At 39.6% G+C, this 18105-nt stretch overlaps 1 protein-coding gene across 2 annotated transcripts in view; it reads right to left on the bottom strand.

The window, feature by feature from the left end:
• Positions 1-17437, bottom strand: part of RBMS1 (RNA binding motif single stranded interacting protein 1) — a 151949-nt gene extending 134512 nt beyond the window's left edge. For both annotated transcript variants that reach the window (XM_027678765.1, XM_027678766.1), the window contains exon 1: positions 17159-17437. In XM_027678765.1, coding sequence (XP_027534566.1) covers positions 17159-17233 — 75 coding nt within the window. In that variant the 5' untranslated portion in view covers positions 17234-17437. The remainder of the gene's footprint in view (positions 1-17158) is intronic.
• Between the last annotated feature and the right edge of the window lie 668 nt (positions 17438-18105).

Below are 18105 nucleotides of genomic sequence, written 5' to 3'. Positions count from 1 at the left end.
CACCAGGGCTCATATGAACAGAACACCAAGTAAAAGAACAAATATAAGAAAATCTGCTTTTTCTTTACTATTTATTTTATTTCAAATAAATATCCTTTTCTGTTTCCTACAAGAATTTGCTCTCTGCAGGTTTAGCTGGATCCTAAGCAGTTCCTTACAACAGTCAAAGTCAACAGAGAAGGGTCTCCCCAAATATGACAGCTGTTTACCTGAAATCATGATCATCACCTTCCCTGGCACAACAACATTCTAGGTGGGCAGTAGTATCAGGAAGAAAACAAGATAGATGGAGTCCAATACCTCTCACTAAACCTGATCAGTATGGGGCTTTGGCTTGCACTGGGAATGGATTCAGGAAAAGTGAGTGGAGTTGATACTACAGAAGGTATGTCCACTCGAGGACAAAACAGCTCGTTTGCACCTGCAAGGGTCTGGGCCACTGTGAGAATGAATAGTCAGGAAATTATTGTCCATCTCAGATGCACCAACAACAAGGATCATCAATTCATTTTTTGTTCACGGTAGCTTTTTTTTTAATAAAAGACCACTGAGAGCACTGTAGTGAATGCTTCTGTGTAGATGCCAATATTTAGTGATATTTGCTCCTTTCCTTGCTGAAACAAGTCCGTATGTTTGGAAAATAATTGCTTAAAATCAGAAATTTCAAATTTAATTGGAGTGAAAAAAAGAATAATGTAAAAAGAAATTAAAAGTAGATACAAACATAAAACACTAATAAATGAAGTCAAGAAAAAAAACCTTTTTTTCCCTGAAGAAATTTTACTAAAATCCAATAAAGACCAGGAAGTACATACACAGATATTTAAATGCTTCATATATTTATGCACCTCTAGAGAAAGAAAACATATATTGCTTACCCAGCATAGTGCTCTCTTTAACTAGAAAAATATTTAATTTCAAGTATTTCTAAACTGTAATTTGATTCTTAGTTCTTAGCTACATATCAGTCCTGGGATACATTCCATAGTTATGAAGTATTACCTTGAGAGATTTCATGCTTCCAAGCACATGGCCAATTTCTGCCCTGGGATGCAAACGTACAATTCTCTTTGAAGTCTGTAAGAGTCACAAAAGTAGAACATGCTGCACACTACAACTGATTTTTTTCTGTATTTAGCGTCAAATTCTACTCAGCGTTACTTATTTAACTCTATTCCCCTCCAATTTTAATTGGAGGGCTACAACTGAGCTGAATTGGTCTCTCATGCCAACACTTAAAGTAATTAAATTAAGTCTATGCATACGTAATTGTAAATGTGGTTTTTATAAAGCTAAGCAACTTCATTCTTCTGTGTAACATAACTTTTTACCTATAAAACTCCTACTATTTAATGTGTTAATATAATTATGATACATTCATGTACTTGTGGTTTGCATTACTGCACATTCTAGAAACCTTTCAATTTATAATTAAATCCAAGATACCTGTGTAATTTCAGTACTTATAATTCTCAAGAAAGGAGACTTTGCAAAAAGTATGCAGAGAAATCTCATCTGTGTTCTACCACGTGCTCTGCAGCCCAGTTCTGAATACTGCAGGCAGGCAAAATGCTCACTTAGTGAAGTGAATAAATATTTATTGCACATTTATTTACTTCTGCTATTACTGGATTTAGTAATATAATTAAAACTATTAAAATTATTAATTAGAGGACAATACAGTTAAAAGAGTTTTAGATTACGTGAGTTTAGCACATTGAGTCAACTTAATTAAGTCTTGTCCATGTTTGGAAAATTACTGGAACCACTATGAAATAACCCCAGATAGGGACATGTAGATATCTGAACATCTATATGGGAATTTAACACGCTCAGTAATTCCAGAAAAGTATTTCCTTATAAATTCCATTATATTTTTAAGTGCATACAAGCTCTAAATCTTGTTAGCATCAATACTGTGCACTGTTGACAGCTTTTACTCTCTAACACTCCAATGTGTTTACTTCAGTATCATCAAACCCTTAAAGCTTCATCCCGGAAAGAAGCAGGAACAGAAGCCTTGTGCATCCATTAACAGATTTAAATGTAACAACACCTCCAAGTAACGCCATGACAAGGCAATCACCTTGCAGAATAAGAATGCCTTTTCTTGCTTAGCTGGCTTTGAAAGTGGATTAAGCTGCTTTGGACAAGGGTGCTCTTTTTCAAGAGGAAAGCTCTGCTCACTTGAAACTATTTGGGGATAATTATTCCAGAATACCTAATAAATCCTTATATCTGGCCTTCCACCAGTGCTTGCTGTGCTAGTATTGTGCCCAGTGCTTGCACTGCAGTTACCTCTCAAGGATCCCTGCTGTCAGAATAAAAGGAACTAGATGCCAAACACCATTCTCAGAGGATCACTGCAAACAAGAAAAATGCAGGATGAAACTATATGCGCAGAAGTCTGGGATTATATAATGTTTGAGAGCTAACACCACCAATATAACCCATGATTAAAAAAGCCCCACCAACAACAAAAAGAAACAAAACCAAAAGCTACAAAACTGAGACATTAAATATGAACAAAATAAAAAGGATCTTCTCTTGTTTGGATGTAGTTATGGCTTCAGGACAACATACTGGAAGTGCAAAATCACTGTGACTTATTTGTGACTTCCTCTCCATAAAACGGAAGACCTTTCTTGGGCTGTGTTGCTCCACAGAGGTAGACTGTGACAAAAAAAAAAAACAACAAACTCTGTGCTACTCCTTTGGAGTATCACGATCTCCACCATCCCCAAAGGCCATAGCACAGTTGAGAATGATTCTGGCAATTTCACAAAAAATATGAATTAAAATATAGAGATCATCCTATCTCAGTTATAGGAACTGCAAATGCTATTCTGTGGTGATGATGACTTGAGCACTTCTAACCTGCTCTTGGCCCTGCTTTTCCCTAAAAGTGATCTTAAAGCTCACTTCTCTGCTCACCAAATTGGACTGGAATCTTATTTCTAGTCCAAACACAGAACCCACTCAAGGCTGGTAGGATGGACCTTAGCCTCTGAGCTGACATATGACCAGGCACATAAGGGTTCTGGCATAATACAAACAGCACAAATGAATGATGAAAACTTTAATGTAAGAAAGCATGTTTTTCTATGTGTGAAGTTTAAAGACATGAAAATAGTCACTATAAATTCTAAGTTTCATTCTAGCTGATGTACTGTATAATTTCAACTGAGCTCTATTTCTCAAGCATATTCTTCTGATTTTTCATATTGAGATGGGTGCCTTCTGGGTTTCTTTTCTGTTTAGCCACTTTTGCCAGGAGCAGTGTGTGATATAGTATAGTGATATTCTGGCTCCTAAGTGGATACTAACTACATTTAGTCTTTGTTATATTGTATATTTTCTTTGATTCAGATTCATGCCACACCTATCAGGATAAGAGAATTCCTGAACATATAAAATATCAAAAAGAATTGCATGTCATCACATCACTTGAGAGTCTGTTCAGGAGGTTCTTGCATTTACTCTAGTTTCAGTGTAATAAGAAAACAGATGTACAATCTACAAGAAGTAAAAAGAAATGGCAAACTCTTCAGTTCTGAGCAGTTTACTTCTGTAACTTTATCTACATTATCACAACAGGGCTGCAGTAGTTAAGAGGCAAAGATGACTGCCACAATTGCCCCATGAGCATCTTTTGTCCTCTCACAATCTGTATAAAACAAGGCCTTTCCCAGAGGTCCTGTCTGTTCCCCAAATCTGTCCATTGTTTTTGTAAAAATAACCTTTCATTCTTGCTGAACTTTAGCAGTCCCCAAACTGAGTTCTTGCAGAATACTGCCTTCAATCTCCTTTTGTTGGAGATGCAACTCCCCATGGATGGCCTGGCAGCTGGAGGTGTCTTCTTGTGCCATGTTCTGGCACACGTGCCACAGCCTCTCCACTGAATTGGGCTTCTGCTCTTCTCTGCTCTTTTCACTTATTCTTTTTCCTTATCTGTTCTCTACAGCAATTTGCCTCTTTCAAAATTAGTTTTCCCTCCATCTGGCTTTGTACTTTTCAGTTACCTTTTCCTCTTTTCCTATCTCAAATGACAACATAAGGCTCAAGAGACAGGTCTATAGCCAGCTTTTAACAGCCTATTTAACCTACTTTCAGAGATAAGCTCAATGCTCAGGGGCAGAGAAAGCAAACTGGATCAGTCCCAAGGAACCATTTCTATCTGTTCAAACCCACCACTCTCAAGACCAGGTGCTCTGGGTCTCAATGTGGGAGTAAGGACTAACAGCAGGTAGTTCTTCTAAAGGTGTCTGCTGCTTCGGTGAATCCAATATTATATAAAATTGCAGAACCCAGACTACTTCTCTGTTGCTGTCTCAATGGCATCCTGACACATGACTTTCCTCTTTTCCAGATGCTACTCCTATAAGTATCAATTATCAAAAGATTCTCACTAGAACTGTGAAATGTGTTTTCATTTCCAGACAGAGCTCTCAGCTTTCTACTCCCAGAAATCACAGCTCAGTCTCCTGACATCCTCCAGTAATTAGGCAAGCCAGAGTTGCTCTAACTTATATACAACCCTGGATACCAGCAAGGCTTCTTTCCACTGTCTCCAAGGCATCTAGAGGCTCCAGAATTCTACTTTAAAGCTATATGCTGTCTGGTATGGTCTGGAGATTTTGCAGATCATTTAAACTGAAAAATGGGAGGCTATAATGAAATAAATACTAAAATTAATACTATAATGTTTATTATTGCTTGACATAAAAGTAAGATTCTGGTGCATGATTTTTTCTGCAAAGACTAAATTCTGTGGACATGTAAATTAGAGAACACATGGAGCTCAGTATCAGTGTCAAGAGAAGGACTAAGGTCTTAATTTATGAAAAAAATCACAACTAGGGCCCATTTTACACATGAATGCCTTCATTATATAGACAGCAAGCCAAAATATTTTATAAATAATACACACACATCCATACTTCACTAGATTGCCCAATATCCAAATTACTTGAAGCACAGGCTGTCTTGCAGAGTAGACACCACACTTTCAAAGACCAAAGGATAACACTAACTAGTCAATCAAGAAAATTGAATTAACTGTGGATATCTTCTAACAACTGGTAGGTAAATCTAAACTAGACTATATATCCAACACTTTTTAAAAATGTGTGTATACAATTACCACCAGAGCATTGGGATGTGCAGCATCCTCCCTGGATGACAAAATCAGTACAATTTCCATCAATGAGAAAGATGGAATACATTTTGAAAGACAACACTCAGATAAATTTCTACTCTTAAAAGGTGTGTCACAGAAATGCCAGGAGTTCCGTTGTTCAGCATATAAACCTTTCTAAACTTCATATAAATATCGGTAAAGAGAACCCATTTATACTAACCTTGACAGAGCTGAACAGAGTGTAAGTAAGCATGGAAAATGACCCATTATATTTCATGTGAGTAAAAAAAGGTATCTATAACTCATTTGTTCATTATTCAATTATTCATCTGACATAGAATTCCACTTTCAATTTTAAAAGAAGAAAACGGGTAGCAAATATAAAATATGCATAGTTGCTTTTCTGACTCTTTTGGGGGCAACATGGCAAAGTAAACTTCTGTTATTCTCCTTTCATTTTTACCATGGTATTTTGCTATTTCTCCCAGAAAGTAGCATGGCTATTTAGCATGTAACTGTTAGACGCCTGGTAACACTCTCCCCTACTCCCAGGCCCTCAACTAAACAAAAGCCCAAGAATAGCATTTAAAACCCCTAAGAGCAAAAACATCTCCAGTGCACAAATGTATCTTGGTTTTTTTCCCCCAATTCTATATTTTTGTAAAAAGCTGCACTTTTTTTTTATGTTCAGATAGCCCAGTCACCACCAAGCTAAACATTCCAGGATAAAGGAGAAAATAAAGATGTGTTCAGTTGGGCAATTTATTTTCTGTGATAATAACTTGGAGTGACAATACTGCTGTCTCTTCAACTCCCTGGCTATGAAAGTCATCTTAAGGCCAACTTAATCCAGTGCTGGGTCCCTAAATATATATTCTGGCACCTAACAAGAAACCTGATTTTCAGAATTAATGAACAACCATGATCAGATTATTTAGTTAGCAGTGTAAAAATGAACTGACATTTGCTGGGTTTTACATGTTTTTCTTATCATCAATCTGGCTGACAACCATGGCTGTGATTTTATTTTTTTTTAAGATCTAGTAGAAGCAGCATCTTTAAGATTAACTTCAGGATTTGGGAACATGTGAGTTCCTATTATTATACCTGCCATTGAAAATCCTTAGAAAATCTGGGGGAGTAAGTATATAAAAGACACTGGAAAGAAGTGCTAATAAAAGCAGAGCGGGCTAAAGAAGCTGGGTGGGTGGGTTTGGAAGCCTTTCATGTATCCATTGCTTCTGCAGCTGATGAACTTACTGTAATTTGGAAGAAAAGTCATGTGAGATATAGCAAAACTGTCAGTGAAAAGTAAGAGGAACATGCTAATTCTTCCCATTTTTTCTCCTAGAAAGTCAGAACACTGCCTTCCTCAGTACTCTGCTGTTCCTCCAAATAATGTCTGCTTAATCCATGTTCAAGACAAAAACTTATCAACACATTCAGATTTGATGCAGGAACAAGAAATGTCAGGCTAAAGAGCTGGTTTGGTATGAGAACATATACAAGTCTGTCACAATTTACAGCCTAATTTTTTAGCACTATAATGTTTTGCCAGGAGAAAAACAAATAGACAAACCTAAAACCTTATATTTTAAGCAGCTTAAATAAGATATTTGCTAAAATGGGATATGGAATTTGCATGATTTATAATTATTGAAATATCATTTGCATATATAACATGCATTATACAATCATGTTCTGTTAAACAGAAAAAGGGATTTCCTTCTATATCTTTCCTTTCCAAATTCCATAGCACAGCTTACAATGATGGAACATGAAAGGAGCAGTAACAGTTTCTTCAGAGCCTCCTATGCTGATGGATAGCTACCTGGGCCTACCTTACAGAATTACACACTAGTTTGGAAAGAATTACTGGAGGTCATCTAGTCCAACTGCCCTCCAAGAGCAGGTTCAAGTACAACAGGTTGCTTGGGACCTTGTCCAATTGAGTTTTTTTACCCTCTCCAAGAGATTCCAGAACATCTCTCAGCATCTGTTCAGGTTCTTGGCCACTCTTATGGTGAAAAAAAATAATTTCTTAATTTCTAATTACAAATTTCTCATGTCACAACTTGTGTCCATTGTGTTGCATCCTATTACCTACTCCCTTCTATGATAAAACAACTACTTCTGTAGACAAGAACAGTGAATGCTGCACCTGTGAAGGAAGAGTCCCTTGAAATGACGTCAGCTGGGAACTGACAGGATGAGGAGCAGCTCTGCTGGAACAGACCTGGGGGCTGTGGCAGACAGCAAGCCAAGCATAAGTCAGCAGCATGCTCAGGCAGTAAGGTGTTCCTCCTGGGTTGCATTCGGGTGAGGGAAGTGACTATCCCCCTATTTGAAGGGCTCCATCTAGAATACCACGCGCAGCTTTAGGCCCCCAGTAAATGACACTGATAAGCTGTCCCTCAGAGGGAGTTCAGTGGAGGGTGGGGCTGGGGGCTGGATCACATGCTCTGTGAAAAGCTAGGTTGGTTCAGGCTGGAGAAGCGAAGGCTTTGGTGGGAGTTAATAGCAGCTTTCCATTTATAGAATGGAAAATTCTGAGGAGGTTATCAAGGAGAAGGGGCCAGGTTCTTACAGTGGTGCATGGTGTGATAATAAGTCAATGAGCCTAAGTCAAAACAAGAGAGGTTCAGACTGGACATAAGGGGAAAAAAAAATTCACTATTAGAATAGCTAGTATTGGAACATTGCAGAGTGACTGTGCATCTCCATCCTTGGAGACTTTCAAGGCCAGACTAAATAATGGCCTAAGCAACCTGGTCTGATCTTCTAGATGACCCTGATTTGAGCAGAAAACCGAATTAGAGAGCTCCTGACGATCCTACCAACCTGAATTATCCCTGTGCATCTTCAATAAGTGTCTGGCTCCACCTTGTCTATACATCCTCATTTCATACATTTAGAGAGCAATTAGACCTCCTCTTAGGCTTTTTTTCTTAAAGCTAAATAAAGCTGTTTGTAGGATCTGGGCATAAAACTGGGAAATATACATATTTCTCAGAAAAGGAAAAAAAGTCACTGAAATACGGATGTGGAAAGAGTAGAGTACAACCTAAACATGAGTATACGATCCAGTAAAAGGCCTGAGCAGTGAGAATAGTGAATTGGGGAAAGGAATTTGGGACTGAGAACAAAGAAACTGCTTCTATGATTCAGGATCCCTGTGTTCAAGGAAACTGGAGTTTGACTACTCTTTGTCAATAATTCAGATGCATCAAAGAAACTACTAAATATAGCCCTTTTTTCCACCTACCTGAAACAATAAGAATCTGAATTTTTGGCTAAATGACTGGGTCAAAAGAAGAAGGAGGCACTCTGAAGTCTTTGACCCTGTTAAGAGAGATGTTTCCCCCTCCAAAATGTCCCTGTTTATTCTCCTCACTTTAATGTGCCATTGTCAAATGCCAACGGTCACTAACCAGGAAAGTTACCCTGAGGAAACCAGAGGGACACTATTCACGAAATTCAAAGTTTGTATCATAAACCCCTCTTTAATGTTTTTTCTAGGAGACAGAATGTTTTAGCTAGTACTTTTCCAAATGAGTCACTAACACCCTTGTCTTAATTCTGCAACTGCTGCTAATTTGAAGTGCCAGGCTTCTCCCCTCTTTCCCCAGAATGAAATAAAATATCAATGTTGCATTGTGCTGAAAATGGAAAGTTGGTTGTAACACTATGCTACAAGGCCTCTGGAAGTTCCATTTACATTTGATTCTTTCTTTCCTCCCAGGCCTATACCTGACTTAAGCCCTCTCAGCAAATTATTTCACACTTACTTCCACAATCATTGGTCCTAAGAATGAAAGACAGACTCAAATGGGTCTGTCCCTTAGCACAGACTTAGTGAACGAACATCTTACACAATTTAAAACAGTAAAAGAAAAGATAAAGTCATAGAAAAATTATGTTAACAGTTATCAGCATATATGTGAAATCAACAGATTTTGGTAACCTAAGAGGTCTGTGGGCCAAGGCCCCAGAAAACCTTTTATTCAGAAAAGCTACACAACACCACTTTGTTGGACGAAAGCGAGGCCTATGAGGATGTACTTCTCTCAGAGACAACTTTAACCATAACCATGTAAATCTCAAACTCCTTAAGTATCACATTAGTTGCTCCACTGTAAAAATGTATTGCAGGTGGGGGGGTTGGGGTTAGTTTTCAGCCAGACTGGTTTCTTGATTCAGCTCACTGACAGATCATACAAATGCTTGTGCCAACACAGGGGAAGGGAGAGGAATGGGTTGCTGGGAGCAATGGGGGAAGACAAGATTGTCCTTTTTGGCTGCTGCGCATAGTTATGTAAAATTAAAGTGATTATGTAGCTATGGCCTGAGGGATGGAAGAGGTCACAGATACTACCACAGCCTATAAACTGCTGTAGAAATTGTGTCAGTGTGTGTTGCCAAGAGACAAGCAAGGGAATTCAGTTCTTAACCTGTTGTAAAATCCACAAAGTGAAGCCCGTTCACTCTATCTCCCTACAAAAGATCAATACTTTCCTCTCCATGCACAAGAGTCACACCAAACATTTTGAGTTCCATTTTGTATCAGTAAGCTCTGCTTATCTACCTGGAACGATTTTGAAGTACTTTTCATAGGCCTTATGTGCGTGCTGAGATTTCAGAAATTTAGCTTAAATATATTTTGAAATGTTTTCATCAAGTCAGAGCAACTGAGACTAAATGTGCTCTTAAGACCTCAGACCATGAACAAAAGCACAGCGCTTAAAAGCCACCATGAAACAAGTGAGTCATGGTACCTGGTTATACTCAGGTCCAAACTCGTTGTCTTCCTCAATTCTGAGATAACATAATTCATCCTAGAACTTACTGAAATTGCATTTAAATGCAGATATCAGTATATTCAGCTGAGGAAGACTAAGAAGATGCAGGAAGTCAGATAATAATTATCACCTATTAGCCACAGTATATATGACCTGAATCTGAGTGTCAGTTTTGACTGAAATGAATTAAACTCAGGTAGAAAAGATTTTTATCAGCATGCTTTTCCAATATTTTTCACTTTTTTAGCAAAGCAGGAGTTTTTCCAGTAGAAATAGTTGTGATCGCTACTTTGCACAGGCCGCAAAAAGTCTATATAATACAAGGAAAATAAGTATATAATTTTAGCTAAATCTAAGCATATCTCTTCAAGAGACTATTTCTCAAACCAAAAGCATAATTTAATGAAAAACAATTTATTTTTAAAACCATTGTTATTCACTCTTGATTATGGAAGACTGAAACTGAAATATGTATCTGTACCAAGCTATAATTTCCTATTTACTACTACACCTTTGTTCAAACTTCTTTACTACTACCACAATCAAGTGTCCTTCATCAGGATTAGCAGCATCAATTACCTTTCTGAGTAAGAGTGATGCATCTGCTATCAACATTCATAGCTCAAACTGTTGCTTGGACTTTAAAGCAGCTGAAAAATCATGTCCAAGTTGGGTTTTTTGATGTATATCCTAAATAGATGTTTCTTAAAGATATTGTTTTATAGAATAATAAGTTTAGAAAACAATGCTTTACTACACTGTATTATTCTTCATTGCCTACCTTTTCTTTGTTCCTTCAACACTAGGTGGAAGCTTAGAAATTGCTCTCAGGAAATTTCATCCTTAAGACTGAGACCTAAAGGTTTATACTCTAACTAGAAGCCAAGTGTTTTGAAGTATAGGGTTCCCTTTACAAATAAGTTTACGAATCTAAACATCATGCTCAACTGTGGTTTAAAAGAATGAGAAAAGAATACAGTCATTATAAAGAGTTTCACCTGAGTTTTGAAAAAAAAACAAACCTACTTTAAAGAACTATTTTATTCAAAGAAAATTAACTTCTCCCTCTACAAACTTATTGCACACCTTTCATGAGTGCCTTGGGATCCTGTGTTGAAGTCACTAGTAGAAAACACACTAGTACAAATCAGATAGACTGTATAATTCTGGGCTTTTGCAGCTGTTGTCTACCTATTGGATATAAACTTCACAGACATGGCTCTGGAACAAACCAGGTGCCTGGGGGTAACAATCAAACACAAAAGAAAAAAAGCACTGAATAAATGTTTCAAGTCTATTTCAAGTCATATATTGATTTATCACTTTTTTTGTAAAAGTCAGTCCCTTAAGACCATCACACTCAGGATCTGCTCATGTCTGCAGTAAAGTTACTACAGAATCAAGGAGAGGGACCAAGATTTTATTGACATTCTTAAATGACGCCAATCACACAGTATCAAATTAAGCATCAAGCACAGTGAACTCTAGGGATGAGTTTAGTCTCAAACTTCTAGAAATTACAAAGCTAAAAAGAACCTGTAATTTCTACCATTAATTTGGCGGAGGAAATATTTTTTACTCTGTCATTTGCAAAATCAGCCTCTAGTGCATGTATATTTATACCATTGCTCTCTCTACAGAGGTTGGATTAAGGGAGGAAAGTCGCGGCATTTTTATAACTCTCTTTAAAAGACTCCCTAGGAAAAAAATACAAAATAAGCACATTATGGATGCCATTGCTACTTCTCCTTGATTCCAGCCCTGATCACACAATTTATAAGCACTCCCTAACTTTTGCTCCTCTGAAGTGAAGATTATGACCATCATGTCATTTCAGATCCCCCCCAAATTAAGCATGGTCGGCATAATCCAAGCATAAATCAACATTATAGTACATGTTGCTTATCTGGAAACAAAGGCATGTTGACTTCAATGAGGACAGTCTTCAAGATGATGATGTTGTGAAGTGTTTCTACATTTCATGTTTCTTTATCAGAGTTATTTAAACAGTTACAATAATGTACATTATTGTACATTAACATACATCCTTCTTGACACCACCATAATGTACACGATACATTAACATACATCCTTCTTGACACCACCAAACAGTGCAGTGCTCCCAGCATGGAATATCTCGGTTTAAGCCTTCCTGAAGTCACTACTATTAACAATATGTCTGGTTATATCCTGCTTCTAATGCATATTTGCCCTGGTGGCTAATCTGACATTAATTCTCATGAAGGCTCTGCAACAGAATAGTTCAAAACTGGAGTAATTCCACACAAGGAGGACAGATATTTGCAGAGCTTTGTATGAACTTTGCTCAACCCGTTTCCAGAAAGGCTTTTGCACATTTAAGAATTATTCCAGCAAGAGTTTCTAGAAATACTTTCTGAAGGGCATATTTCTAGTTCATAGCAAGCCACCTGAACCAAACTTTAAAAGTAGCTATAACTGGGACAAGGATAGAGATGTCCCTCACAAAACAAGCTAGCTGGAACAACTACACAGAACAATCACTGTGACCAGTGGTCTGTCTGATGGATGGATGTAAACAGACACTCCCAGTTTTGGACTGGGATGTTTGGAAAAAGAGAAAATGCTCTTTCTAGGTAACACTCTTCATTTCTCCCTATTTTACATCCCCTGGGATGTACATTTTATAGAACTGGAGGGATTACCTTACCACCAGGCCTCTCAAGTTTTTCTTAAAATGGATAAATTTTACAATTCTTTTCTTTCCACAATATAGTACATTTTTTTGAAAGAATTCTTCAGGTAGTTGCACAATAAAATCCCAGCCTGGTTGGAATGGGAGAGAACACATTCAAGAGGCTGAGGAGGCTAACAGGATCAGGTAACTGTGTGGAGACAAAAAGTTTGCTTGCAGCTAATCTGTGCTTTTTTCTTTTCTTTTTAATGGATTTTTAAGTCAAGTCAAGAACCAGAGAGATCACAATTATGGATAATTAATATAACTTCCAAGAATACAGAATGTGCAAATTATTTCTATCCAACCTTATAAACATGTGCACTGTCTTACTGTAAACTTGTCTTTTACTATGTACAGATTTTGCAGTCATAGTGCATACAGAACAAATCTAAACTGATTAGTAATCATTTATGCTGATTAAAATCAGCTCATAAGCTAGTAAAACTTTTTAAAGGGTGACAGACCTGTGCTTGGTACAGAATGCAGTGCCAAGGTATACATTAGCGGCAAACAATTAGCAGGTCCAACCTCCTCTGCTTTAGAAGCATCTAAAGCAGAAGGTTCTACATCAGTCTATTAACTGCATAAATTGACACTTAACTGCAAATTATCCAGTGTCTCCTAATAATAAAGTTTCATATGTGTTTTGTTCTTACTCTACCATCAACAGGTTTGGATAAAAATTAAGTGTTCCCATTTTAAAGTTTGCACTGAACAGCCTGAAAACCAGTTTTTGACATGGCAGACAGAATCTGCCTGCTCACTACAGTTTATATCAATCTACAGTCCTGCCTACAAACCTACGCAAACTTCTAGAACTATTAGCTTTTCTCAGAGCTGCCAGGGCACCAGTTTTGTAGCTATCAAATTATGAAGTTCAAGGCCCACTCTAAGGTAATTTAGCAAGATTCTAGGATTTAATTTCTTCTGTGTTGCTGTTACCTAATACCATACAAAATAAATAGAATTCAAGTATCACATAAGTATTATCTATGATTATTAAAAGCTTGCACTTCAGATAAACTATGCTATCTATAGGAAATGTTTCCATCTTCTACTGTCTCTTATACAAAGAACTTTCCTTTATGATACAGAAGCCTGTTAGTGAAACTAGTCATATTGTCACATTATTCTCCAAGGAAAAAACAGTAAAACAGCTAGTTATCACCATTTATTTGTAAACTGTTGTGTGCATTGTGACCCTGAATTCCATTTGATATTTTGGTAAAGGGAAACAAAGCATGGATTCACTTTTATTTCTTATTTGACCAAAGCAAATTGTGGCCTAGAGATGTCTATATACATTTGTATTTGTTTATGTGTACTTTGTCTTGTTAAACTTTAAAATACTCTGCCTGGCACAGTCAGGTTTTATTCCTGGGCAGACAGGCCTTTAAGCATTACTAAAACACATACACTCTTAACAAACATAATTTTCCAAAATGTTGAAATACAGAATCTCTCAATTACAAGTAAAACATTAAGTACGAAAATGAAATACAACTGAGTTGAAATTTGCAAAGCAAATGTTACAGAAATATTGTTTAAAAAGTACCTAAACCATTAGAAATATCCATTAAACTTGGAAAATATTTTTTATGCTCTCTGGCAAGCCATAAATGCTGCAATATAGGAACTGTAATAAAACATACATTCATTAGAAGACACAAAAATTTTACAGATATGTCAAACATATAATTTGCCAGAGTAAAAATTGTGGCAGTCCCAAAAATGAAGGTTTTACAAGCTTCAACTTAAAGCCATTTCAAACTATTTTCATTTCCATAATGATTTTCATATTAAAAGCCTTACACCTTCTTCCAATGTTAATTTTGTTCATTTAATTTAAGTCCACGGTTTCACTAATCCCTTTTGATGCTGAGCTCCCTAAGACTAGGGGGAGGGAGGTGCTGAATCACAGCAAATGTTTATATTTCCTCCCAGAATATATCACTGAACCAGCTTGAATACTTCATAAATAAGACTGTGAGATCATAACAGTCAAACACAAATCTGTTTTTATAATCTATAACATATTTGTAGCAATTAAAATAGTTGACCACATCAACATTTTAACCTAAAGAACCATTAGGAATGTATGCAATTTCTAATGAGTATTTTTGAGCTCTCCACAGAAAAAACTCCATCTTCAAGCAATTCCTGTCACCTCCTAATTATTGATTTGCAGTTTATTAGTCAGCAGATTTTCCATCGTTATTTAAATAAGAAGCAAAACTTCTAGTTTCAAAATCTCCTACCTCCCCCAGCATAATCACGTACCATTACCCATCATTCATTCAGCAAAGGCTATTCAATTCTATCATCATTTGTCTTTAATAAAAAACAAAGATTTCTCCAGAATCACTGAAATAGTTCATGTAGTGGACAAGAGGCTGTTTTAGGGCTCAAAGAATAGAACAGCTGAAAATTATGAATTAAATTAATATTTCTACATGTTCAGAGAGGATCCAAAGGGAGAAGATTGCTTGTATTACTGGACTCTGCATACTTGAATATCAAAACTTACAATTACCGGTCCTTTTATCTATACCAAGGAGACACCTTTTTTTCGTTTATTTCTTTTATAAAATCAAGATCTATGAAAACAGGAAACTTCCACTGGATCCCAGATATTTCATTTCATGGGTGTACGTCAAATGGCTGTGTGTTCTCTCTGCTGAAACAGAGCAATGTAATTTCAGGCTGTATAATTTTATAGCAAAGACTACAAGACGCTTTGAAGATGTCATTGACTGTAATACAAATCAATATTAAATTATCTGTACAGGAAACATTTTCAAAAGATGGTCCACCATGTTTTCTCATAGGATCATGGATTTCTAGGATCATTCTCTACTAACTACTGTAAGCTATTACAGTTTATCTCCCTCTTCAATTATTTACAGGTCAAAACAGCCAAATGACATTGCTTTGTATATATTCCATGTTATGTACTTGGTTTGTAACTTACTATTGCCACACAAAACCATGAAGGTAAAAGCTGCTGAATAAAGACATTTGTTTCATTTGAAAATATTTATATAGTCACAAAGCTAAGTGATGCAAAAGGCTGTCCTTTAGGTATTCTACCTTTCTTCAAAATGATGCATTCAAAATATATATGTAAACAGTACTGAAGTGATTACTTTGCAGCACAATCTTTAAATGGCTATAGTCTGTACTATTTAGCCTGATGTTGATTAGACATTTAAGAGATTAGTAATTTCAAATCACCTAAAGACCTTCATCACATTTCTATCAATTTCTGTATATGTGAACGCACATTTCAAAGCCTCCTCATTGCTGCCTTGTAAAACGTCTCATGACTGTCAAACTGAATTTATTTTTCAGCCAAGCAGTATAAAATACGTTTCACAATACAGTAACATAAACACAATAAAAAGAAGAGCGTATCAAGTGTGCAGATAAAGGGAAGGGAATTCTTGTCCTGTCACTGCCAAAAAGGCAAGACGCTTCAACAGGGAAAAAAAAAATCACAACCAAACCCCACACCACGGTTATAACCTCTAAAAAAAGTTCACACATTGAAGCCTCATATGGGTCTGTTTTGATTTGTGAGGAGTGACACTGGTGGTTGGAAAGGCTTATGCTAAATGTTCCAGACAGCTGATGCAACCACCTCTGCATCTGCCAGTTTGCAGCATGATGCTTCTAGAGCAGTGGGGCTGGCTGCCCTTACAGACTTGAAGGAGAAAGGAAAAAAAGGTGGAGATCCACCACCACAAGAACTGCTAACATCAATATTCCTGCAAACACCGCCTACCCGCGTACAACATTAACCATCAGGAGCTGGACCCTTAATGCGTTTTTTAATCCAGTTCGAAAACTGCGAGGTGGCAGCTCACAAAGGTCCAACTCCACAGACAATGAGTATCCACCCGAGTCCAGCAGCTTCCCCAGTGCCCGTATTTGATTGGAATTACAGCCATCCCCATCGCAGCAGCAAGCATGCCCTGCCACCCCTCGGGATGTCACAGCACCCCCGCCCCAGGGTGGCTGAAGGACAGCCATGGCAGACCCAGCCGGGCCCTGCCGCCTGAACTTCGGCTCCTCTCCCTGCGTTCCAGGGGCTGCACTGGGCGAAGGCAGCGGGAGCGGGGCCCGCAGCGCTCCACTCTGTGGCGGGGTGGCCGAGGACGTGGTTGGGAAGGAGGAGACACGCGGAGAGCCCCGGGGAAGAGGAGGGACCGCCGGCAGGAGGGGGAAGGCGAGAGGGAAGGAGTCAGGTCGGAGATGGCACGGTCGGGAGCGAGGGGAAGGGGTGGGAGCCCGGCGAGGGCTCCCGGAGGCTTTCCCGGGGCGGCGGCGGGCGGCAGGAAGGGGCTGCCGGCTCTTTCCTGTCTCCGTCCCCCGGTGCAACCTGACCGCCTCCCGCGGGCCGTGCCCCAGCCGCGGAGCCCCCGCCCGGGTTCGGCCCTGGCCGGCCGCCCGGAGCGGGGCCAGCCCCAGACGCGCCGCGCCGCCCGGCGTGCCGGACCCTACCTTCGCCTGCAGATACTGGGGGTAGTAGTAGGTGGTGTACTGGGGGTACATCTGCTGTTTCCACACTTTGCCCATGAAGCTGGAAATGTAGCCTGCAGTGCAGGGATGGGGGGGTACTTTGGGGGGCTCCAGCCGCCTCTCCGTCTCTCTCTCTCCCTCCTGCCTCTTCCTCTCCGGTGGTGGCGGCGGCTCCTGCTCCTCGGCCGAGCCCAGACCTTCCTCCTCCTCCACCCAAAAGCCACAGCGGAGCAGTGGCGGGGGCAGGCACTCTCGCTCTCTCCCCGGGAGTTCCTGCCAAGTCCCCGCCCGGCCGGGCCGAGCAGGAGCGGGAGCGGAGCGGCGGCGCAGGGAGCGCTCAGGGCCGGCGCGGCAGCAGCGGCGGTGCCGGGCGGCGGGGCAGGGCTGGCGGAGGGGCGGGGGGAGAGGGGGCGAGGGGAGGCGCTTAGCCCCTCTGGGAGCCCGGGGCGAGCCTCAGCCCCGGTCCGGCGTCGGGGCTGCTGCGTGGGGTTGGGGTTGCTGCTCGGCTCAAGGGCCGCTCCAGCAGCGGCGAGAGCTGCGGTGCCCGGCAGGAGCGGAGCGGGGGGCTTCCACGTTCTGGAGAAGGAGGAGGACTGCAGTGGCCGCATCGCGCCCGGCTCGGCTCTGACCTAATTACCCGGGTTGTGCTTTGTTATCGCCTTCGCTCTTTGTGCATCTCGCTGCCGAGCAGTGGTGCAGGACGCAGGCTGGAAGGGAGAATTGAGTACGTTTTGGAAAACCAAATTTGGCTTCGGTTCTGCCTGGCGGTACAGGGTCCATTTATCTGCTGGGAGCAAAAGGGACTGCAGTGCTAAAATCGGTTTACAGAGCAGCAACCACAAAACCAGACCAAATTCTCTGTCTGGCCCATTGCATATTCTTAAATCTGTACTTTAGCCAGCGATGCTGAGTACCCTTCATTCTGAAAC

The sequence above is a fragment of the Neopelma chrysocephalum genome, unplaced genomic scaffold (genome assembly GCF_003984885.1).
Source record: "Neopelma chrysocephalum unplaced genomic scaffold, ASM398488v2 Primary Assembly neopelma1_44, whole genome shotgun sequence".
Lineage (NCBI taxonomy): Eukaryota > Metazoa > Chordata > Aves > Passeriformes > Pipridae > Neopelma > Neopelma chrysocephalum.
The sequence above is the reverse complement of the archived record's forward strand: the minus strand, read 5'-3'. Positions and strand labels throughout refer to the sequence as shown.